Raw genomic sequence first — 25,000 nt, 5'->3', positions numbered from 1 at the left:
GCCAATTTCGCAGATAATCATTTACAGTGCCTGATCATAAGCCAAGTCCACTGTATTAATAAAAGAGAATATATCATGGAAAGAGGCGATTTATAGAAGCTTCGGATGGCCATGTGTGTCCCCTATCAGTAGGAAGAACAGTGGGCCATGCCTCATGAGCAGACGCAAGGGGAGAACGACGGGAGGTTCATTTACAGGAAATCTATCCGCGTAATTTGCAAGCGCCATTTTGCTTCTGGCTGCCAGCTGAAACACCCTCCCAGGATTGCTGACTGGCATTCCATGCAGCGCTGCAGTGTGCACAGAATAAAAGGCTGGCATTTTCCAAAGAGTCAAACAACACCCCTCTTAATAACTTGATCCCTCCCCTTCACGCTTTTTACGACTGCGTTGCGGTAGCTGTATCTTAGACTGAGTGATCGTATTGGCATTTAATACAGTGGCCGAGTGGTTTGTATCGACTGTGCGGTGGCAGGGAAAAGCAGGAGGCGGACTCGGGGGCAAGCGGCGCAGCCTCCAAAATGTCATGGGTCTAATTAAAATACGGCCCAGGACAAAGCCCTACAGAGTGAGATTCACAGTCTAATGCCAATTGGGAAATCAGACACACATACTGTACACACACACGGAGACAGACAGACAGACACACACACACAAACACACACCTACACACACCCACACACACACACACACACACACACACACACAGAGACACAGTGTTCTCCCCTTGGACTGGCGGGAAAGTGTGAAGCTGCTTCTTAAGTGTTCCCTGAGAGCTGTGTCCAGCTCTAGACGAGTGTGTGGAATTCTGTTGTTCTTAAGTGTTCTCTAGCACTGTCGTTCTTCTTGCACTCTTCTTTCTGTTGTTGTTGTTGTTGTTGTTGTTGTGGGGCTCCGTACTGTGTAAGGAGCGATTCAGCTGAGTCATTGGAAGCGCGGGATTTTTTTGGCGGCGGAGCCGCTGCTGTGAATGACCCTAACAGATGAGGAGTAACTGAATTGAACACATGAGGAGTAATTGAATGGACAGCAGAGCCTCCTGGAGTATTGCTGGAATAATGCTGAGCAGATGTGTCGCTGCAAACCCCATGCAGGGAGGAGAGAGGGGGAGGTGGAGAGGTAGAGAAAGAGGTGGAGAGAGAGACAGGAGAGAAGTGAGGAGAGAGGGAGGAAGAGAGATGGAGGAGTAGAGGTGGAGAGAGAGGGATAGGAGGGGGAGGGAGAAAATGAGGCAGAAAGGACAGCAAGATGATGGGGGAGAGGTAACATCTGAGAGGACAGAGTGATGGAGGGGGAGCTCAGAGAAAGAGAGAGGGAAAGAGGGGAGGCAGAGAAACAATTTGGGGGGGGGGAGAGAGAGAGGGGGCATTGGCATGCCTTTAGGACATAACAGGCCCAAGATGTGTGTCTCTCTCTCTCTCTTTCTCTCTCTCTCTCTCTCTCTCTCTCTCTCTCCATACTGAAGCCATAACTTATGTGCCTTCCTCACAGCATATTGTGTCTGTGCTCCTGCATTCACTTCTGGAGCGCCACTGGTGCCATTTGTTCACTTTGCTATGGAACCTTCAACGTGTCCCCTTTATCGGCCTCATCTGAGATCACACGGATCTCTGGCTTTAGGATATTCTTGTACAAAAATGACTGTGGGGATGCAAGTCTATTTGAGAGCCTCAGCATGGGTTTTTACAGTGGTTAGTTTATCTGTAGTACATCTGCAGCCCCACTGTGTGTGTGTGTGTGTGTTCATGTGTTTGTATGTTAGTGTATTTGCGTGTGTGTGTGTGTGTGTGTGTGTGTGCGCGCGTGTGTGTGCGTGCGTGCGTGTGTGTGCGTGATGTGTGTGTGTGTGTGTGTGTGTGTGTGATGACTGTGTCTGTGTGTGTGTGTGTGATGACTGTGTGTGTGTGTGTGTGTGTGATGACTGTGACTGTGTGTGTGTGTGATGACTGTGACTGTGTGTGTGTGTGTGTGATGACTGTGTGTGTGTGTGTGTGTGTGTGTGTGTGTGTGTGTGTGTCTGTGTGTGTGTGTGTGTGATGACTGTGACTGTGTGTGTGTGTGTATACCCTTTGGCCTGAGTGCAGCACCACACCGCACCACACTACACCATACCTCCTCCCTTCCTTGAGCACAGTGTTGCCCTTGGAGCCAGGCCACTGGAGTTGTGCTTTCTTTCTCCACGCCTGGGCTGTGGCCAGAGACTGACCGATAGCACGTTCTGTATCGCACGTTCCACTGTGGTCTCACCCCAGACTCCACATGAGCGCTAAATCAACAGAGAGGGGAGCAGGAGGTCACATAGTCAGTGTGCCAGAGGTGCTTTAATGTGACCCCCCCCCCCCCCCCATCCCGCCCGAGATGGTTCCTCACTCTCTGATAGATATTTCAGTGAAGGACTAGGAGGAGAGAACATGTTTTAATGGGGTTGCATGGCTTGTGTGCTACTTTGAGGTGGGTGTTTGATGACACTAACAATCAATGCTGATACACTGTGCTGTGTCAGTCAAAAAAGTATCCATCTCAGTTCAGCTTTTAGCCTTGTAGTTGTCATATGCATTTGACTCATATTGACACACAGATGCTCCATTTCCAGATAAAATTACCCAGGCCTCATGAATGTCTGTGTCAGATCTAAGCACATGCGGTTAAGTGATTTAAAATCTCTTAGAAGGGACAGGGCATTCGGTGTGACCACAGTTTCTCATCCGTCTGTCTCCGTTGCGTCTTCCTCGCTTTGAAGTCTGTGCCAGGATAAATTTGGGAAGGAGTTGTAAATTTAGCCATATTGGAGACCAATGTGTGGCTTGACTGAGATTTCCCAGCTGTTCATTGTCTGTCTCTCTCTCTTTCTCTCTCTCTCTCTCTCTCTTACACACACACACACACACACACACACACCACACTCACACATTCCAAGGTCTGCTTTGAGTAAAACCATGATGACTGATGAGGTAATTGAAGTCATCCACGACTGTAAACCATCTGCAAATCACAAACAAATGTCAGGTCTTATACAGCGCTGGGTGATGTACACAAACATCTCACAAAAACAAGTTGCTATGAATTTCATCGGTTCAAAAGATGCCAGTGTTCTTGTTTGATCTGGGTATCCAAACAACAGCATCTCAGATTGTGGCATTTGTGTCGAGGGTTCCTCAGATGGCTCTGTAGAACGACAGTGTGGTGGCAGTTTGAAATGTTCTCGACGATCTGGCATTATTGTCAGATGCAGACACGGATTGCTCAGTGCAAATCCTCTCTCCTCCAACAGCCCCCCTGCTACCCCCCCCCCCCCCCCCCCCCACACACACACACACACACACTCTCTCTCTCTCTCTCTCTCTCTCTCTCTCTCTCTCTCTTCCTTTCTCATCTCTCTCTATCTGTCTTTCTCTCACAGCAGCGCTCAGCAACAGCTGGTAATCACATGTTCTTATCTCCAGGTCTCAGGAGAGAAAGAGGGGATCAGAAAAGGAGGGAAAAGTTAAAAAGAAAAGTAGGGAACAGGAAATAGAATCTAGATGTAAGACAGAGAGGGTGCAGCAAGTGAGAGATAGGGAGTGTGAGCAAGATAAGGCTGTTGAGACAGAAGAGAAGAGAGCATTCTGGGAATTAAAGGATCACAGTTAGCAGGAAGCTATACAATTTGGTGGTATTGGTATGGTTTTCAGGTATAAGTATAAGTATATATACTCTTTTGATCCTGTGAGGGAAATTTGGGCTGCCCGGGTGTAGATTGAGATGATTGAGTAGGTGTAGATTGAGATGAAATGGATGTGAACTGAATCACAGCTTTTCAGCCAGCTTGACCATAACTGCCAGTAAGAAGCCTGGTTTTCACTGCAGATGCAGTAGACTTGACCATCATTAATCCATCAATACTGACAGCTTATTTACTGTTATTAATACCCCACAGGGCCTTTGGGCAGCCGTGGCCTACTGGTTAGCGCTTCAGACTTGTAACCGGAGGGTTGCCGTATCGAACCCCGACCAGTAGGCACGGCTGAAGTGCCCTTGAGCAAGCCACCTAACCCCTCACTGCTCCCCGAGCGCCGCTGTTGTTGCAGGCAGCTCACTGCGCCGGGATTAGTGTGTGCTTCACCTCACTGTATGTTTACTGTGTGCTGAGTGTGTTTCACTAATTCACGGATTGGGATAAATGCAGAGACCAAATTTCCCTCACGGGATCAAAAGAGTATATATACTTATACTTATGCTTATGCTTATGCTTATGCTTATACTTATACTTATGCTTATACTTATACTTATACTTATACTTTAAGAGTATATATACTTATGCTTCTACTTTAGCACTCATTTCACTGTGATTATTCCCACTGAGGTTTCCTCCTCTTGCCCAAGACAATAACAGATCTGGTTACATCCTTCGGAAAGACAGAACCATAGATGTCAACCGCTTTGTTTTCAATGGAAATTACAATAGCCTCATAATGTTTGGCAAGCCTACACAAAGCTATGACTCATCACTTGTTGTTGCTATTTCTTCTTCCTTCGTTCATCTTTCATTTCCCCAACATTACACTACAAAAGCTCGGATCAGAGCTCTTGCATTACTGCTGAGTAGTTCTAAAATCCGAGCCAGAAACTGCTGCTGTGTGGGTTACATTGCCCTGGTCTGGATCTCGCCTCACAGCCAAGGCAAATGCAGCGACACCCTTGGCCCTGAGCTAGGTACCAAGCTGTTGGATGTCAGGTGTTTGTTGTTGTTGGTTCTTTTCCAGACATAGGACAAATGTGGTAAATATTTTGTCTGTTGGAGCTCTGTTATGGTTCATCTTCTTTCTACATTTAAGCTGAGCTTGTACTTTCACTGTCTTTTCATATAGATAGATAGATAGATAGATAGATAGATGTACTTTATTGATCCCTAGGGGAAATTCAAGTATTCAATATATCTCCCCATATAGTGGAAAGGTTCTGTTTTTGAGTCAATTTGTTATTTTGTGATTTCTGACTTCATGTGGAGTCCTTGATGGATAGATAGATAGATAGATAGATAGATTGATGGATACCTATTCAACTCGTTTCCTCATTGCATAATATTCTTCCAGAATGATATTAAAACCGCTATCTCTACAGATACAGTATAGATAGTCTTGTGAGGCAGAGAGACTTCCTTGAGAGCAGCCAGAGGCAGCCACCCTCACCCTTGTCTGAGACCATTTGATTGGGATTGATCGCTCTCTCCTCTAGAGTCGTGACCCGTTAACAAAACCTCACCGGTTTCACAAAAACTGGCGTTGTGTAAACGGCACCTTAGCACTGGAGGGTGTTACTGAGAGGGATGACACATATGATTCATGGGGCTGGGTGCTGGTAATTGCACACTTCGCTTGCACTGGGGCAACTGCTTGTGTGTGCAGATTAGGGCAGATGCTCCTAACAGCTGGAAACACCTGAGCAATCCACACTGTCTCGTCCCAAAGGGAATCTGCAGAACAGTAAAACCAGTTAGCGGCTTTCATTGAGTTAGCCTGGGGGGCTTTCATTTTCTAGAGAATCAAAACAACAGTCTCATGTCCACTCTGCCTGTAACAAGATTGTTTATGTAATTTATTGTTTTTTTTGTGCATTTATTTCAATGACTTTCAGACGTCAATTATTACCAGTCTTCCCGGAGCAACTTGGTGTCATGTGACTTGCTCAAGGACACCACAGTGTCAGCTTGGAATTGAACCCACAACGTCTCTGACTGGCTCCTTAGCCTCTACACTAGTGTCAGGGTTAGAGGAGTTGGCTGAGTGGTCTTGTGTTCAAAGGAGTCAAAGACGAGAGGCCACGGTCGGTGGACACGGGCTGATTTATGAGACCACTTCCCAGTCATAAACACAGCGACCAGTCGGCCGGTGCAGCCCGATCGTGACGCACAAGCCAGCCTCGGCCTGAGCAGGAACCAATCAAAACAAACTCAAAACTAATGAAGGTCATTTGTTGCGTTGCTGTTGTGAAAATATGCCACTCGTAAGAACATAGCGATACATCACAAATACACAGCGTAAGGGAAGGATCTCAACGGAGCGTCTCCCGCGCAGAAACTCGTGCGTGGCCAGAGAGAGCAGTTGCAGAAGTATCAATCCCCGGATAGACCGACCTTGGCTGGCCCTGCCTCTGACCCACCCCAGCTGGTCTGTGAAGGGGCCTGTGTGTGTGTGTGTGTGTTCAGAAGGGCTCCTGAACCCTGCAGCCTCTTCATTTCCTGCCTTTAATGGCTCCTGCACCACAAATGGCTTAATTGCTCCAATTTGCTTGATGAGCTTGATTTAGGGGACACGGGTGTCAGGGTGGATGCGGCGGGCAAGACCCCCATAAACCCTCTGCTACTGAGAATCCTCAAGGACGGGATGTGTGCTTCCTCTTCCTGCTGGATGTTTACGCAAGGGAAAATGACTGTAGCACATGGAGTCCTTCATCTATATTGCCTGTAAGCACTGACACCTTTTATCAGCGATAATGTTGTCCTGGAGCTCTGGAACAACTAGTAGAGCACGGTGGCAGAACGGTAATGACACTTTACAAAGCACACAATGAAAATAAGCAGTACACAGTAACAAACAAACAGACAAGGTAAATACATAAATAATAACTGTCTCCAATTTGGGCTCCCTTTTTTTATCAGATATACCGGTACTGTGTTTCTGTCACTCTGCTAAGCACAGGGACCAAGGTCAGGGCCTTGAGACTTACGGAGCACACACTGATTATAAATGTACCTCTATATTACTCACTAAGGATAACAGTGTTTACTCAAGAATAAATAAACATGAATACAAGTACTAGCTACAAATAAGTCATTGAATTCATTATTATTTCATAGACAAATTCTAGTTCAAGTTCGTCTTCATTAATGAGTGTCTGGTTTGAAGTTGACGAGTAAACAGCAGCAGCCAAGCAGCTGTATTTTTCAGCAGTGAATGCAGAGGGCAGTTCCTGTTTTGACTTGGCCACCGCATCCCTGCACACATATCCTGAGTGCAGTCATGTAAACAGAGAGGGCTGGGATTAGGAAGTGACCCCAGTGGTGCCACGGAAACGGCAGCCATTCCGCAAAACATTAACACGTGCACCCTACCACTTGGCCTGCCACTGCATAATTAGCAGATGCCATTCTGAAGGGGGCATGGCAGCGGCAGCAGCAACAGCAGCCGACTCTTGTCAGAAAGGTTCATATCCGTCAGCACCATTAATCTCAAGGCTGTGGTTTGGGTTTTGGCTTTGGTGAGTCACGGAGATACGTTTGCAAGTTGTTTTTTGTTGGGTTGTTTTTTTTCATTTATTTTTTCTTTTCGCTTTTTGACATGCAACAGAAGTGTGCATCCACTGCGGGAAAAAAAAGAGAAGCAGGCAAGTCAACAAAGTGGCTGCAGTCCCCAAGGTCCACTACAACCACATCAGTTCAGTTAAGAATCAATGCAACACAAGGACCGCCATTACACTGTTGTTGTCTGCATCAGTCACTGCATTCATACATCAGACTTCATAAATGCCCTGTGTCCGAAACACAATCATGCTGATATTTTTATTTCATTTTTGATGTGATTGTGGTTAGTTAAATCCCCCGGCGCCTTGTAGACTGTTAATGACAGGGCCTCAAGTTTAGCTTTTTTTCCCCAGAAAGATGATACAAAAAGAATTTGAAAGTCCTCCAGTAGCCCAGTAAAAACAGTCCTACTGAAAAGAGTGCATCCTAGGCAAGCAGCCAGAATCTCCATTAGAGGGCCCTGTAAAAATTGATGAAGGGAAAACATAGCCCATTAGTTATTATTACACACGCTGCTTTCAAGGGATGCCCACGGATCAGTTACTAGGCTTCTGGGACATCATGCACACACATGAAAACACACACACACACACCACACACACACACACATACACACACACACACACACAGACACACACACAGACACACACACACACACAAAAGAAATAAGGACACAATCCCACACAGGTGTAGACACGACCCTCAATAAAAAAACACAGGGAGTATCAACTGCAGTGCCCAGTGCAACACTAAGTTTACACACACAATCACTCTCTCACACACACACTTACGCACGCACCACACACAAACCCTTCTGATTGCAAGGTTCTGCTTTAGAGCATCATTGCATGGGTCAAATGAGCCCTGGTTTGTTATATTGGATGAAGCAGGCTTGGTTTGAGTGGCCGTTACTGATGTGAGATAATCCCCCAGTACGAGCTGCTGGATCACTGGGCTCTGGAGTGGCCTGGTTTCCCACTACCTGGGCTCAGCCGGCCCGTCTTGGGACAAGACTGCGGGGGCCGTGGGCAATCCCTTGTCTTTAGTCTCTCTTGTCCTTCCCCCCAATCCCCCGATCTGGTCCCCAACACCACCACCATCACCCCCCCCCCCCCACCACCACCACCGCCGCGGCCAGAGGGGGTCATGTGGGGGTCACAGCAGATGTGGAAGAGGAGCAGAGGAGCGTGGGGAAGAGACAAGGATCTCCCTGGGAACAAATCCCCAACCCTCTCCTCTCTCCACACACACACACACACACACAGTCACACACACTCACACACACACACACACACTCTCTCACACACACACACACACACACACACACACAGTCACACACACTCACACACACACACACACAAACACACACACACACCAACACACACACACACACACACACACACACACACATACACACACACACACACACACACACACACACACACACACTAACATACACACTCACATCCATATTTACACACACACACACATACACACACACACACACACACACACACACTAACATACACACTCACGTCCATATTTACACACACACACACACACACACACACACACACACTAACATACACACTCACGTCCATATTTACACACACACACACACTAACATACACACTCACGTCCATATTTACACACACACACACACACACACACACACAAACCAAATACTCGCTCATGTCACTTTCACACTCTTCTGCCCAGTAACGAAGGATGTCTGGAGGGAGAAAGGGAGAGTGGGGCTCAGGAAGGAGTGAGGAAAGGAGGAGGAGGAGGAGGAGGAGGAAGAGTGCCCTAGAAGTGGTTGTTTTTTTTTATTCATTTCCTTGTCCTACTGTTTGGCTGAGACCTCAAAGACAGCAGCTGTGCTGTTGGTGCAGCAGGGGTGTGTGGCACCAACACACACACGTGCACACACACAAACAAACACACAAACACACACACAGACACACGTACCCATTTGTTTATTTGACCCAGTTGGCGTATGGGAGCTGTGGGTTTTATTGCATAGTGCAGCACAACACGAATCTCCCTGAAACTGACAGCACCTTTCAAGCTGTGCAGCACATTCCAAATCAAATATATTCCTCATATTTCCTGATAGGTAAACACATGTACTAAAAAACTGAAACATGTACTGTGTTTATGCTACATAGTATGCTCAATACAATGAAAAAAGTCACGCTAATAAGCCTCATTTGAATTTGTACCTGTAGTATGATATAGTATATTATAGTATAATATAGTATAGCAGGCTTCTAGTACTTTGTACTCAGTCCTGTAGAACTAAATGACTAGGAGTTGACTCAGACTCAAGGTTAAGTGACTTGGCTAATACACACACATATTATATATATAGTTTCTACAGCAGCTTTGATAACCTTTGAGCCCCTGGCCTTCCAGATGCATCACCACTCCCATCCGCTCATAGAAGGCCATATCCCATCCGTGTCCATGTCCACATCCGGACTGACATCCATATCTACGAGACCCCCCTTTCCTTATGGCTATATGTCTTTGCCTTGACTGAGACTGTGCGTGATAACCAGTATTTTACACATCCTTGTGTCCTCAGAAGACCTGTAGTGCACAAGGACGCGTTTCGGACACCAGGGCTCTCGTCGGGGGATAAATGTGGGCATCAGTCAGGGGTTGTGAGAAAGGGCCACTTACAGTGAAGGTGACTTCCACAGGATCCTCTGACGCCGCTGAGGTTTTATATTAGATTCCAAGTTTTATTGAGCGGATGCTGAGTTCAGGTGTGATGTCATTGGCGGCGATCAAGGAACTGTGTGAAAACAGATTTATCTTGCTGGTCCTAAGTGATGTACTTTTTCACCTTTGTCTTTCCTAACACACACACACACACACACACACACACTCTCTCTCTCTCTCTCTCTCTCTCACACAAAAGTCAGTTCTCTACAATTTCACCATTTGTATCAATTCTCTCTCTCTCTCTCTCTCTCTCTCTCTCTCTCTCTCTCTCTCTCACACTCACACACACACACAAAAAACTGAAACATTTCAGTTCTCTGCATGTTGCATGTTCTCTACTGTGACCGCCTGGCCAACCGAGGGAGGCATTTCAGACAAAAATTAAATACCCAAAACCACCCACTATCACGTTTAAATAATGCACAAACTTTTTTGTGAATGACCTCATGCTACTTTATGTGCTCGCAAACACTTTATGGCGACGTTTATCGAGGGGGGGTAGGGTAGAAAATGATCAAGTTGCGTGCCAATGCAAAGCATATTTCTGCCTCGATCTCTGGCATCTCGTGAATGATAAGAAGCTGGTCTCCAACCAATTACATGGGCTGTTAACTCTGCTTGAAGCCATAAAGTCCCTGTTGTAATACAGAGCTCTGCTGGGAAGTGTTGGGGGTAAGGTGGCAATAAGGGAGAAATAATTGACAGAAAGAGAGAGGGAGGGAGAGAGAGAGAGAGAGAGAGATGGTGTGTATGAGAGAGAGTGAAATTACGAGAAGTAACTGAGAGAGAGAGAAAGAAACAGAGAGTTGCGGCAATGACATAGAAGTAACTGACAGAGAGAAAGAGAGCGAAATAGTGTGTTTGTGTGAGAGAGCGAGAGAAATATAGTACACAAAAGACACACTAAATGAATGGCACATCCAGTTGATTACCTGAGATGGGTCTCTCCTAATTGCGGTTCGGGGCAGATGGAGCCCTGTGACGCCCACTGAATCTGAATCTGTGTTTAGATAATGACCGCGAGGCGTCCCACACCACTAATTATGGGCTGTCAGCCGCCACCGCAGGACTCTGATGTTGGCGTTGAGACTTGAAGGATCTCGCCGCTCCTAAGTGCCCAGTGCGTCAGAGAGCCAGGCAGGTGAAGCGGATGTTCTGGAGTCATTACACTGGCCTAATAACCTGCCTAAGAGTTTGCATTCCAGCTGCATGAACTGAACCGCTTCCCTCAGCACCAACATCGGCACTGAAAGAGGATTCAGTTTGCACAGAGAGAGAGAGATAGTGAGAGAAGGGAGAGAGAAAGTGATAGAGATGGAGAGAGAGAAAGAGTGTTGGGAGTGTGTGAGTATGAGAGAATGATTTTAGAATGTTCATAGTATATAAATAATGCTCTCATTTGCATGTTAACTTTATGTTATTTATTGTTTGTGTGTGCATGCATGTTTTTTATTTTCAGCGAGTGATTTAAATGCAAATATTTGTGTCCTTGAAGGATATATAGTTAAGAGCATATAGTTATGTGTGTTTGTGTGTTTGTACTGTAGGTGCATGCATGTGGCTGTTTTATTTGCTGTATGTGAGTGAGTGTTTATGAATATGTGAGTGAGTGATTATGAGTGAGTTGCAAATACTGTAGGTGCCACATGCCTTGTTTGTATGTGTGTGAGTGTGTGTGTGTGTGTGTGTGTGTGTGTGTGTGTGTGTGTGTGTGTGTCTATATGTCTTCTGTATGCATGTATTTGTGTTTGTGTTGCGTGCCCACCTTGGCCATGGCTGGTGGTTACCCGCCTTCTCGCTGGCCTGATTAATTATTTTCATTAATACCGCGTCAAGCAGAAATATTGCACTCACCATAAAAAACACTCTCTCTGCACTTTAATGAGTTACGGGGGAGAGCTCTGTGGCCTGGAGTTAATCGCACTGCTGCTGAGCAAAGAACATCCAAATTCCTCAGACACACTCCACACTACGCTCAGTATTTCCAACACTACATATGTAAATTATATATATTCGATATAGACCAGATATTGTGATTATGAACCGTAAATGGCAGGAAGCACACTAAGAAGCATGAGGAATGATCAGAAATGCTTCTGCCCCATTTCTCTCTCTCTTTCTCTCTCTCTCTCTCCCACTTGTTCCTTATCCGCACTCCTTTTTCAGCTGATGGAGAGAATTAGCCATGCCAGTTAGTGGCGTGCTTCTACAAATAGCTGTTATGACTAATGTATGGCACACAGGCGAGCGCTGTGCCAAATGGAACATCTGTGGATTTGCACGCCATCGTGCAGCCCCAGCGTTTCTCAATTAATAACTCCAGGAGCGTTTGACATCAGCAAACTAAGATGGAAAACATTCATCACTAATTTACTGGTTTGGGTTTTTCATTTCAGCCATGGGGGCCTGTGGCTGTTTTTAAGTGCACGAGTCTTTGGCTGTGAACCGCTGCCCTGCACAACATTGTTAAGCTAATGTCCCCACAGTGTGGACAGATGAGAAAAGCCAGAGGACCAGTCCTGTCCTGTCCTAGCCAGCACTGCTGGTTGACTGTGCTGCCACCTCTGGCCATATGGGGGAGGTGCAGCCTGTTAAACTAGGGCTTGACGGTGGATTACACTTGGAGCATTTCCCAGTACCGAGCCTCATAGCTTATCGTTGAAGAAGCCTCCCTCTGCATCTCTGCCTCCCTCCTGTTTGTGTGTGTGTGTGTGTGTGCGTGTGTGTGTGTGTGTGCATGTTTGTGTGTGTGTGTGTGTGTGTGTGTGTGTGTGTGTGTGTGTGTGTGTGTGTGTAAAGCACTCAGGCGTAGCTTTGATGGAGGGCACCATGGAATCCATTGAAAGGCCAACTGCTTCCGCGTGGGTCACTAAGGAATCCATACAGTGAGGCCTTGGCTTTGGTGTGTTTGGGTTGGAGACAAAGAGTGCCGTGGTGTTCTAGAATCCCTCTGCTGTGGGAAGGGCTGAGCCCTGAGCCCACGGTCATGTTAGACAGCTCAACAAGAGTCCCTGTATTTCTAAACTAACTGTTTTTTCTGTTCTGTCTTTTTTTCTCCTCTCCTCTCTTTGCCCCCCCCCTCTCCCCCTATCTCTCTCTCTCTCTCTTTTTTTTTCTTCTTTATTTCTCATAGGTCATTCTATCTGGATAAATCCAACCTGACCCCCAGCTCTGCACCCAAAGCTGCCTTTATTGACAAGGTATGTGCCTGAGTGAATGATGAAGGTGTTGACTATTGTGTGTGTGTGTGCGTGTGCGTGCGCGTGCGTTGTCTTATACCCGCCTGTGTGTATTGCGTGCAGCTGATGCGTCCGTTGAATGCTCTGGAGGAGCTGTACCGTCTGATGGAGAGCTTCATCTCCACGCGGCGGACAGCGGCGTGCCAGTTCACCCCGTGCGGAGCCTCAGGTGTGGGGCTGCTCTCCGTGGCCTCCGAGCTCTGCGCCCGCCTCGGCGCCTGCCACATCGTCATGTGCAACAGCGGCGTGCACAGGTGAGGGGAGCAACTCTGCATGTACACACTACACACACACACACACTGTCCATATGCACGCACGCCCACACACACACACACACACACACACACACACACACCACACATTCGATCCCATTCCCCTGCTGTCTCTCTCCCACACACTTCCTGTCTCTCATTCTTCAAGCGCTCTCCCCCCTGCAGCACCCACACCTCAGTTCTACTCAGTACCTCCCCCTCTTTATCTCTCTCTTCTTGCTCTATCCCCCTCTTTATCTCTCTCTTCTTACTCTATCGCCCTCTTTCTCTATATTCCTTTCTGTCCTACTCACCACTCTCTCTCTCTCTCTCTCTCTCTCTCTCTCTCTCTCTCTCTCCATATCCCCTGAATGCCTCTCTTCTCGCTCTATCCCTCTCTCTTTCTTTCTCTCTTTCTTCTTACTCTACCCCCCCACTCTCTCAATTCAATTCCATTCAAGGTTGCTTTATTAGCATGACTGTAGGTACAGTGTTGCCAAAACACAAGCAAACCAGCATAACAATTTCTACAGTAACAACATCTCTCTCTATATCCCCTGAATGCCTCTCTTTTTGCTATATCCCCCTCTCTCCATCTCTCTCTCTCTCTCTCCACACCCTCTCTATCCCCTGATTGTCTCTCTTCTTGCTCTATCCCCCTCTTTCTCTTTATCCCTTCCTCTCTGTCCTACCCACCACTCTCTCACTTTTCCTCTCTCTGTCTCTCCCTCTCTCTCTCTCTCTCCCTGTCTCCCACCTCTGTGTCTCTGACTCAACACTTGGTTTTTGATGTTTCATTTAGCAGTATCACTTTGTCCCTCCTCACTTTTATTTCCCAGTTATTTCCCATTTTCTCGTCTCACCTCTGCCTACCTTGGCAGGTTCCTGACGTTGACATTTCTTGTATGGATTTGTCCTGTCAGACTCTGAACAATTCTCTTTGTCTTTGACCCCAGCTCCGTAGGCTCATTTCCTCTGATGTCCCGCCGCCCAGTCCTGCCTCGTCAGCCCTCGCTTATTAATACTAGCTGCTATTAATACTCTCATCTCCCAATGACTTACACTTTTTATGGTCTCATTAATGGATTAATGGTGCCTCTGGATGGCTTGGGCTATTTGAGGAGAATGAAGCTTCCTCCTGAAGATGAAGGAAGTCTGGCTCTATTTGTCAGGTTGTGCTCTTCTCATTACGGGCCGTTTGAAGGGACATATTTCACCCCCATCCAGAGTACCATTCATCACATCACTGGACTGAAGCTAAGCCACCCAGTCTATCTTCCCTATCTGCTAACACTGTGGAACTACTCTGCACCCCTCTACTTTCTCCCTCCCTCCCTTTCTTGCTCTTTCTCTCTCCCTCCCTCCCTCCCTCTCTTTTCTCTCCATCTTTCTGTCTTCTGCTCTTTGTTTCGCCCCCTCTCTCTGTCTCTCCCCAACTCTTTCTCTCTCTCGTTATCAGTTGTTGCCAGTGTCTCTCTGTGTCTACATCATACCCACTGCATGTCTCTCTTTCTCCTTCTCTGTAGATCTCTTGCATTCTCTAACTCTGTCTCATTTGATATTTATGACTATACTATAAAAAAGACTTTTATGCATATAAATACACATACATAAACAAACACACACACACACACACATACACACACACACACACACAGCGCTGTGTATTGCCAAGGACCTCACAATAGGATACGCATGATGAGATGGGTCACGAAACTGCAATACTGTTTACGGAAAATGTAGAAATAGAGCTGGAAACAGCATTTGCTGTGCACCACCTGGGCAGTATAATAATATGCAGATCACATTATACTCATAATTCAGCAGACAAATAATCAAATAAATATCACAATAGTCAGCTGTATAGACATTTTGCACAGCCTAATGCTTTAATAAAAACGAACGATATTTGGCTGCAGTGTGCAATACGATATATTGTTCAAGTGCCGATACAATATATTGATATTTCGATATTGAAAGCACAGCCCTCACACTCACACTCACACTCACAATCATACTCACACTCATACTCACAATCACACTCATACTCATACTCATACTCACACTCACAATCATACACTCACACTCACATGCGACCCACACACAAAGCTACACACACACACATACAACAAAGATACACACATACACATTCATACACACGCAAACCTCCCCCTTATACTCACAAACACACACACACAGCAACTCTCACAAGTCATACGTCTTAGATTGGCGTTTTGATGGAGCCTAGAGGATGGAGTGGGCAGCAGGCTAATGGAAAGCTGTGACTGTGTGTGTGTGTGTGTGTGTGTGTGTGTGTGATGGAGCGGAGGCAGCAGCAGCTGAAGCAGAGGCAGCCACAGCAGGCCTGTTCATTAGCCCCTCAGCTGTGTGTCAGCGCAATTACCCTTCGGTTCAGTCTGCATCACCCGGTGTGCTCAGGTGCTGCCACCTGCAATGTCCAGGGTTATTTGTGGACCTGTTTACACCTCCTGACCCCCGCTAACCCCCACCGAACAACACAGATGTCTTCAGCCTCCTCAAAACGCTGTCACACTCTGTGTCCCACACCTTCTTAAAGCAACACCAAAGAGTTTTTTGTACCTTTAATATAATGTTTCCAAAATCGTTTCAGTGGTTCATCAACTCGTAACAGGGTGAACGGCACTTCTGCATTCGCTTCGCAGCCCTCTATCGGCTATAACCGTACTATGTAAGTTTGCCAGATCGGGTAGTGGATCTGTAGTTCGATGGAATGAGATATAAGAAACTACAAATTTGACTTGCATCTGATGTCGCAATACATCATACTTTCATTAAATCGTGCAACATACTCTGCCGTGTCTGTGGACATGTTATTTGCAAAGCCAGTGCTAAATAAACAAATAGCATGCGTGCGACAGAGGATAGTGCTTTAGTGTTGCTTTAATAGGCAGCTTTCCTTTCCTGTCTCTGGTGGCTCTCCATGATCTAGACAAGGATATCAGCCCTCTTGCTCCAGGATCCATGTTCCGTGTTCTATGTTCTGTGAACTCTGGCTGAAGAAGTCTTTAAAGCCTTGTATACATTTGTCCAGATATTTTTAAAAACTGACTTTTAGCTGTAGTTTGCGTTCTAGTGTGTACAAAGATATTTTTTTAAATAAATATCCTATGGACAAAACTGAAAAATACATCTAGAGAAAACTGGATATGAAATGGTCCCTTTTTTAAAAGAAAAACCTGGTATTTGTAAAGGGCCGATTGTCAATGAGGGTCAATGAACTCTTCTGAAATCTTATGAAATTCCGTCTACCGGTTGATGTTGACAGAAACCTGATAAAAAGGGGAAAACCAATTAAATGTGTGATCCACCTGGTTCTTTCAATTACCCAAGGTTAATGGATGAATTGAATGCAAGGGTCCCTTTTAACTGTGCATATTTGAAAATGAAATTAAGTAGTGGCAGACCAAGAAATGTAATTGAGAGCAAGGGCTGTGTCATGTCCATGGGTAGAAAAATACACTGAATCATCCCCAGCCAGGAGATTACTAATGTGAGAATCAGCCTGGGTTCTTTCGGCCATATTGATTGGATTAGCTAGCCTGGCAGGGTGAGTTTTAATAAGAGAATGAGACAGAGAGAGAATGAGAGAGAGAGAGAGAGAGAAAGATTGAGAGAGAGAGATTGTGCTTTGGGATATCAGCATTTGCTGATGAGACTGTCCCATCTTCCAGGTTTTCCTCATCCAGGAGGCCTTGCCCGGTGTCGTCCATTAGAGAGGCGACTGGAGGATGGAGGGTTTGCCAACGAGACAGAATGTAGCTGGCCACACTGGAGAGGAGAAGTGCGAGTGTGCAGAATCCAGCACTTAATGAAATTGATAATTGTCTCTCGGCAGCAGCAGTGAGGCCCCAGCGCTGCTATAAAATGACCTTCTTCTGTCCATCTATCATTCACTGGTTGTGTTTTTGTTAGGCAACAGCTCATAACAGCTGAGTTATGAGAGACCGTTTGAGTGAGCAAGTCTTCTAAATTTTAATAAACATGTTGAGAAAAATGAGAAATGTGGAATGTAGAGTAGGAGTTCTCGTAACATTGGGCCTCGTGGGTGCTCAGGACACATATATTCTCTTCTGCTCATCTCTCCCATAATGCATCTGACCTTGAAATGCATCCGGCCCAGATCGGGTTCACGTCTGGCTAAATGTACTCCACATGATCCATCCCATAGTTGCTTTCTGTCCGGGCAGCTGTGGTTTGGCGCTGGCAGAGGGAACAGCTGAGGGAAAGGCATCGCCGGCCGTGCCACAGAAATCTCTCCAGTCTCTCAAAGGCAGAATGAATCAGAGGGACTTTTATCCAGCATCCCCCTCTCTCCCTCCATCTCTCACTCTCTCTTTCTCACTCTCCCTAGTCCATCAGAGGAGAAGGTGTGTGTGTGTGTGTGTGTGTGTGTGTGTGTGTTTGTGTGTGTCTTTATGCATGTGTGTATATGTGTGTGGTTGTGGTTCTGTGGTTGTCTGTGTGTGTTAGTGTGTCTGTGTGTGGGTGGGTGTAACAGAAATCCCCCCTCTTCCTAAACCTCATCCTCCTTTCATCACCCTGAGAGAAGCAGAACAGCTCTGCCAATACCCCCCCCCCCCCCCCCCCCCACACACACACACACACACATACACACACACACACACACACACACTCCGCCACTCCTCTACGTGCATTATGGAGGAGCACTAAACACATTCAGATTGTGCTGGGGGGGGATCCTGGGGCCGTTTGGCTCTGTATTTTTCCCGCCTGCCTGCTGCGTCTATTTCCTAATTCCCCCTGGCTTCCCACAGAAGAGATTAGCGCCTAGCGCCTCTCCTCCGCTAGCGTCTCCCTACCTGCACTGTTATCAGTCACTCCGGTGCTCAGGAGCCGCTGTAATTGAGTGCCTCTTCAGAACTGAGTAGATATCAATTAGCGGATGAGTGGAGGGGAGAGGGATTGCAGTCAAACTCGGCGGCCAGTCGTACTGCGGAGGTTCGCTGTGAGTGTGTCGAGAGCTGTTACGGCAGGGTGTCTCGTCGTAAAAGTGTGGCATCGATTGCACTCCGCAGGTTGTTATCATAAAAAAGGTCAGTCCGTGCCCTTGACAAGGGGTTATGGATCTTCTGCAGCAAGATGTATGTGGCGAGGAAGTGTAAGTGTCTGTGTGAGTGACTGAGTGAGTAAGTGTGTGTGTGTGTGTGTGTGTGTGCACGTGTGTGTATGTGACAGGGGGTGTTTTTCAAAAGGCCATGAATCAAGCCACCACACCTCTGCAGTCATTGTAAAGACAGGGCGTTAAGCCTGTGCCACACGCTGACATGGACGTCCTTGAAGTTAAATGTACGAAGCACACCAAACCCACTCGCATTGACTCACAGTCAAACTGTCATGAACTGCAGCGGAAATTTGCAAGGCATGATAAAGTTTTCCAGTAGTTTTGTTTTCCCCCTTCATGCATTATAAATCAAAAGTATAGTTTTTACCCCAATGCACACTCTGTTTGTATTTCCTGGTGACATGATTAAAACAGAGAGACATTTTAGCATAGTCTCCACTTTTGAAAAAAGAAGAGTGTGAAACATTTCCTCCCTTAGTAGTTTACCTTCAAGGGTTCCCTCCTATTTATCAGCGAGGATACATATCTTGTGTTGGCAGGATGTGGCCAGCATTGATGGCGGGATTGATCTGTGTGATCTTCACCATAAAACAACACTTGACTGCAGTCTCAATGCAAGCCTGCTAAAGGGGCCCGGCCCTTTTATCCTGTTCAAAGATGAAATGGAATACCTCTGCACACACACACACTCTCTCTTTCTCTTTCTCTATTTTATACACACACACACACACACACACACACACACACACACACACACACACACACACACACACACACACATACACAGACACACACACACACACTAACACACACACACACATACAACATACAATCACTAACAAACACTCTCTCTCTCACACACACAGACGCACACACACACACACACACACACACACACACACACACACACACACACACACGAATGACTTTGTCACAGTGATGAGCTGAAGCTCTCAGGTTGATTGAGTTGCTGGCATGTTGGATCCATGTCCCTGGACACACCTCTCTGTAAGGGACAAGCCTCACTCACACCATCAGGGTGCCCAGTAAAGACCAATCGCCCTCAGTGCTGATCTCCTCCCCCTCCCTACTTCCCAAGCTATTTGGACGAGGCTTACGCGCTCAATATTTCATGCCTGATAAAACCCTTAATCAGTAGAGCAGTCTGTTGTGATATGGTAATGAACAGTAGCTGTGTATGCTGAGTGAGTTATGCACAGAGCAGGCTGATCGCTCCTCTGTTTATTGTCTGTATTGAGCTGGGAGAGAAAAACAGAGGCAAGCATATCGACTCGGCAGTGAGAAGTGGATCTTCAAGCATGATTTATCTGCTTGTCAAACAAAAAAGATCATTCAAAGTTTACTGATGGGGCCTTTGGTGGAATGTAAAGTTTTTTTTTTCTTTTTGGAGCCTGGGGGAGTTAGCATTTGTTAATTAGTAGGAGCTGGAAGGAGACATAATGGAAGGATTTGGCTGATTCAAGGCATCGGTGTAACAAAGATACTCTTTCAATTTGTAGACGTAACAAGAATTTTCACTTTGTAAACACAAGACTATCTCTTTCTTTACACGGCAAGACTTTCACTTGCTAAACAACAAAACATCACTTTTCAGACACGACAGTACTGACTTGTGTAAGCACGACAAGAGTTTTACTTTCTCAAGCCCGACAAAACTTTGACTTCCTGACCTCCTCAAGACTTTGACTTTCTGCAGCCGCAGCCGAATATTTCATCTCTGGATGCGGGGGCCACACTCAGAGCTTAATCTCCTCCCGCGAGTCCTGTGTCATGGCGGACTCCGTGGCTACACTGTAGCATCTGTCACTCCCCATTCTGATAAAGCCGACGTTCCGCCGGTGACACAGCGCGCCCAGGCAGCTGGGCAGGCGTGTGTGGGCAGCGTGCCCGCTGGCCTGGACGTGCACTGGAATATAAATGGAGGAGGGAAGAGAAGACATATGTTCTCCATCTTATGAGGAGAGGGCGGCGATGCGTTGTGGATGAATGGGTCGGACTGATGGGTGAGCTGGTGGATAGACTGAGCAAAGCCCTGAGTCAGGCGGTGGAGATGGATGGTAGTGTGTCTGTGTGTCTGTCTCCTCTTCCTCCTCCCCATTTCTATCACTCTTCCTCTTCCTCTTCTCTTGTGAACCTGACTGATTGACTGAGATGAAGCACAGGACTTAGAGATTAAGCTGGTGTGTTGACAGATGAGCTAACTGAACTTGGCTGTGTGTTGTGGTCAGCCTGCCTGTTTACTGCTTACATTCAAGGTTGAGTGTTGACGTTCTCCCATTTTTCTTCATACTGTGTTTGATTTTTGGTCTGAAAAAAGCTCTAAAATATCACAAGCACATTTATAAAGTCACATGAGGTGTGCCTTTTGACAAAACGATATTCAATTTTCCATGACAATGAAAAGAATACACAAGTTTGATTGGTGACCTTTGACCTGGAAACGTATTGACCTTTGACCTTGTCTGTTGTCCATCAGGTGCACCCTGAGTGTGACGCTGGAGCAAGCAATCCTACTGGCCCGTAACCATGGCCTCCCCCCACGTTGCATCATGCAAGCCACCGACGTCATGAGGAAACAGGTAAAGAGCGCAGTGACATTTATTTATGTTCCAAAACACACACATAAACACACAATGCCAAAAATACACATGGCTAAAAATATTGAACCTTCCAACACTCATTGACAGATAAATAACAATTCTGTCACAAACATTAGGGACAGATAAAGGCACGTTATCTGTATTCACATACACATATATAAATTCACAAGTATAATCACTCACTGACATATTCATACTGATTTTGTCCTTGGCCATCATTCAGTAAAGCAGTTTTGAAGTGATGTGAAACATAAAATTATACTTTTGTTTTCTTTGAATATTCTTGATTTTGCTTTTTGAAATGATGAAATGTGATGAGCTCTTTGCGTGTGCGTACAGTATTAATGAAAGATTATTGAATTTTTAATTACATTTTAAATGATTCAGAACCGTAATAAATAGTAAATAGTCAAATTCCAGCAGAGGAATCAATGCCAGTGTAAACCATGAGCCAAAAAACAATTTTCTCTTCATCACCACTCACTTGTTTGGCTCTGTCTACTGACCTAATTAGCATCCCTTACCTTTGTGTCTACTGACCTAATTAGCATCCCTTACCTTTGTGTCTACTGACCTAATTAGCATCCCTTACCTTTGTGAAAACATGGATTGTGTACTGAAACGCTGTATTTATTTTGACATACCAAATAGTAATCATTTCTCCTTCAAAACAAGCCCACTGCTGGGTTCAAATTCCTTTTCTATTAGTCACAGTCTGTGTAACGTGGTGCCTGTGCCTTCTCTCTCTTTGATTATCCCTCAGCATTACAGCTGCCACTTAGCTTGCTCCTGGAGGAAAGAAAAGTTCCAACAAAGCCTTACTTTCCCTGCTTTCATTAACGTTGTCGCTCTACCTTTGGGTCTGAAGAGGGAGAGAGAGAAAGACCCATAACCACCCACTCTCACATACACTCAAATACATACACACACACACCTCCTTCTGCCTGAGTGTGTTCTTCATGCTGTAGTGGGAACACAGTCTGTCTTGCATACAAACACACACTGCCATAGTATAAATGTTAATAAACGCGCACACACATACACATACACACAGTCTCTCTTTCTCTTTCTCTCTTTCACATACACACACACACACACAGACACACACACTCATGCGGAGAGGGATGGCCACTTGCCAGGTAGAGGGCAGCCCATGATGAGCACCTCGTCCTTGATGGAAGGTCTCTCATTCAGATAGCAGCCATGAGGGAGGCGATGTTCACTCGTCATTAAAACTCAGTTTCCCATGAATACCGAGCACCCGCAGCACTCAGGGGGCTTGCTCAGCTTGTCAGTTTTAAGAAGTCGCAGCGCCCTGAGCCAGCAGCACTACAAAACATCACATGTGTGATGTGATCCACCATCCCTTCACTGACATAAATTATACGTAAGCAGTAGATGGGTGGTCTGACATTCATACATTATGAATGGAGTGATGTATTACGACTGACAACTTGGTGGAAAATATGAGTCCCCAGCCCAGAAAGCACTCTGTAACAATTACAGCCCTGGTCTGCTACAAGTTCATACTTTTCAAGTTGGATTTTCGAACATTTTTCACTTTTCTAACACAAAATGTCAGATTTCGATGCTAAGGGGCATTTCATAATTAGGAGTCTAGTTGGATAGATAACCGGCTGAACATTGCAAGTGTGAGACTGTAAGGCGAGGCCATGTTCACACTCCACGGCTCGCTGCTCCATGGAGCAGTTGTGCAAGCCAATGGTGTGTCAATAATCAGCGGGTCAGCGCCTTCATCCCTGGGACAGACGGCGCACACATGGCACCGTTTATGAACCTCCAGTGTTTCACTTGAGTATGCAGACCCATACCAGTCTAGGACCAGGTCTGGGTCACATCGGGCCCGGGATTGCACCAGATCCATCCAAGAGTTGTCGGCTTCTGTCTGGTAGGCAGTAGGCTGGTGAGAGGATCTGCTGCCGTGGATCTCTGTCCTAACTGCATGCGATGCCAGCAAGAAAAAGCAGTTGATTTGTTTTCGATTACAATGACCTAACTGGCCGTGACATGACATAGTGCTGTACAGCGCAACACGACACAGTGTTTTGGACAGAGCTTTTGTCGGACGTCCTGTTTCTATTTTCTCCTGTCACTTGTGGTTAAATGGTTTTATTGAAAGAAAGACATGATTGCAGAAGTGCATATTTAACAGATTCAATGTGCCCAGGGAACATTCAGTTTTGTGCAATAGTCAGACCTTCGCATGCAGTTTGGACATGGTGTTAGTCTCGGGGCTCAACTGTTCTTTCATAAATATGGATGGCGGTTGCTACTACAGCTCCTCCTGACCAAGCTTTAATTCATTCACAAAAACGCTTCGGTGACACGCCGTTCAGTCTAAAAGACACCATCCATCATAAATGCACGGCCACCCTTCCCAGCAGGCCTGGGCAGTGATGAATAGGCCAATAGTGGCATTTTCCTTTGCCTGCGTCTTTATTTGATTTGTAAACGTGTTTGAAGTGACAGATGCACCAGGCGTGTGGAGGTGTGTTAGGCAGAAATAGTCTGTTAGGGAGAACCTCTGTGAAGAGGTCGTTTCCTGAAGCCTCCAAAGGCCACGGATCCTGTCAGCTTGTGTGAGTGTGTAGACTGAATATTTCATAAGCACCTCCAGTGAAGTGTGCAGCATGGCAAACCTTGACTTAAAAACCAGGTGCTGTGCCTCTTAAGTGTACTACTAAAGCTTTTAGTAGCGGATCTTACACACACACACACACAAGTGAAGCCTCATGTGCCATTCATAGTATAAGTGACCGTGCTCATGTCCTCTCCTGTCCTTTAGTGAGGGAGAGGGCATCCAGAGGAACACTTTGAAAGATTTGGATGGATGGCTCTGATATCCATCATCTAATTGCTGATGCTATCCCCACCCCCCATTTCTAAACAAGGAGATAGAAGTCTGAATTTGAGGCACTTAGTGAACACTCTGATACGGAGTCGACCACTCTGCCAGTCTCACTGTCTTACCCTTAACTGTGGGTGTGTTCGAAACGGGTAAAGTTGCTGCCTTTTAATATATCTAACTGGGGAGCAAGGCAGCAAGTGCGGTTCGAAACCGAAAAAAACAAATTCTGCTGCCTTTTAAGATTTCTTAGAATTCCCAAATAACGGTAATTTTTGGAGGCAGCATCGATGCACACTTCATGCTCCCTCCTACCCATAATCTCTTGCGGTAACGTCTGAAACAGCTGTGAAAGGTAAACAAACATGGTGGATGACATCGGTAATAGCTGCTGAATCTGTTTAAAATGTCATTTGTGTGACCTTATTTTGCTTAGATTTGAGATGACAAATAAACAATTTACTATCTGATTATGCCATTGTTGTAACCATTAATAGCGTCTGGTCTGATATATCTGCCGGCCGTAAAACTAATTTATACCGTTAGCCTGCTAGCTTACGTAAGCTAATTTAGTTTAACGTCAGGCCTTTGCTAACGTCATACCGTAGTGTAAACCAAAGATTCTAGAGTGCTATGCTCATTTTTAAAAGATGCATTTAATCCAAAGTCATGTCTAGTGAGACAGCTCTCTATGTAGGGAGGGAGGCAGTAGGCAGTTGTCTTCCGTTTCAAACAGACCCTATGTGTGTCGAATTGAAGTCGGCATAACCAGGTAGACCACCCACTCAAAAGAGGGGCTTCAATTTCTTTTCACAGTCACAGTGTGTGTGTATTTATGTCCTTATTAGTACTAGATATACTTACATTTCATGCTTATAGTTCTCAA

At 46.0% G+C, this 25,000-nt stretch overlaps 1 protein-coding gene across 1 annotated transcript in view; it reads left to right on the top strand.

Annotated features, from left to right (window-relative positions):
- The window catches only part of prex2 (phosphatidylinositol-3,4,5-trisphosphate-dependent Rac exchange factor 2), a 133,052-nt gene that overhangs the window by 103,214 nt on the left and 4,838 nt on the right, over window positions 1–25,000 (top strand). The window contains exons 36-38 of the mRNA XM_042067498.1: window positions 13,146–13,212; window positions 13,315–13,505; window positions 21,125–21,227. Of these exons, the coding sequence (XP_041923432.1) occupies window positions 13,146–13,212; window positions 13,315–13,505; window positions 21,125–21,227 (361 nt within the window). The remainder of the gene's footprint in view (window positions 1–13,145; window positions 13,213–13,314; window positions 13,506–21,124; window positions 21,228–25,000) is intronic.

This window comes from Alosa sapidissima, chromosome 17, assembly GCF_018492685.1.
Source record: "Alosa sapidissima isolate fAloSap1 chromosome 17, fAloSap1.pri, whole genome shotgun sequence".
Classification (NCBI taxonomy): Eukaryota; Metazoa; Chordata; class Actinopteri; order Clupeiformes; family Clupeidae; genus Alosa; species Alosa sapidissima.
This window is presented reverse-complemented; position numbering and strand designations above follow the sequence as displayed.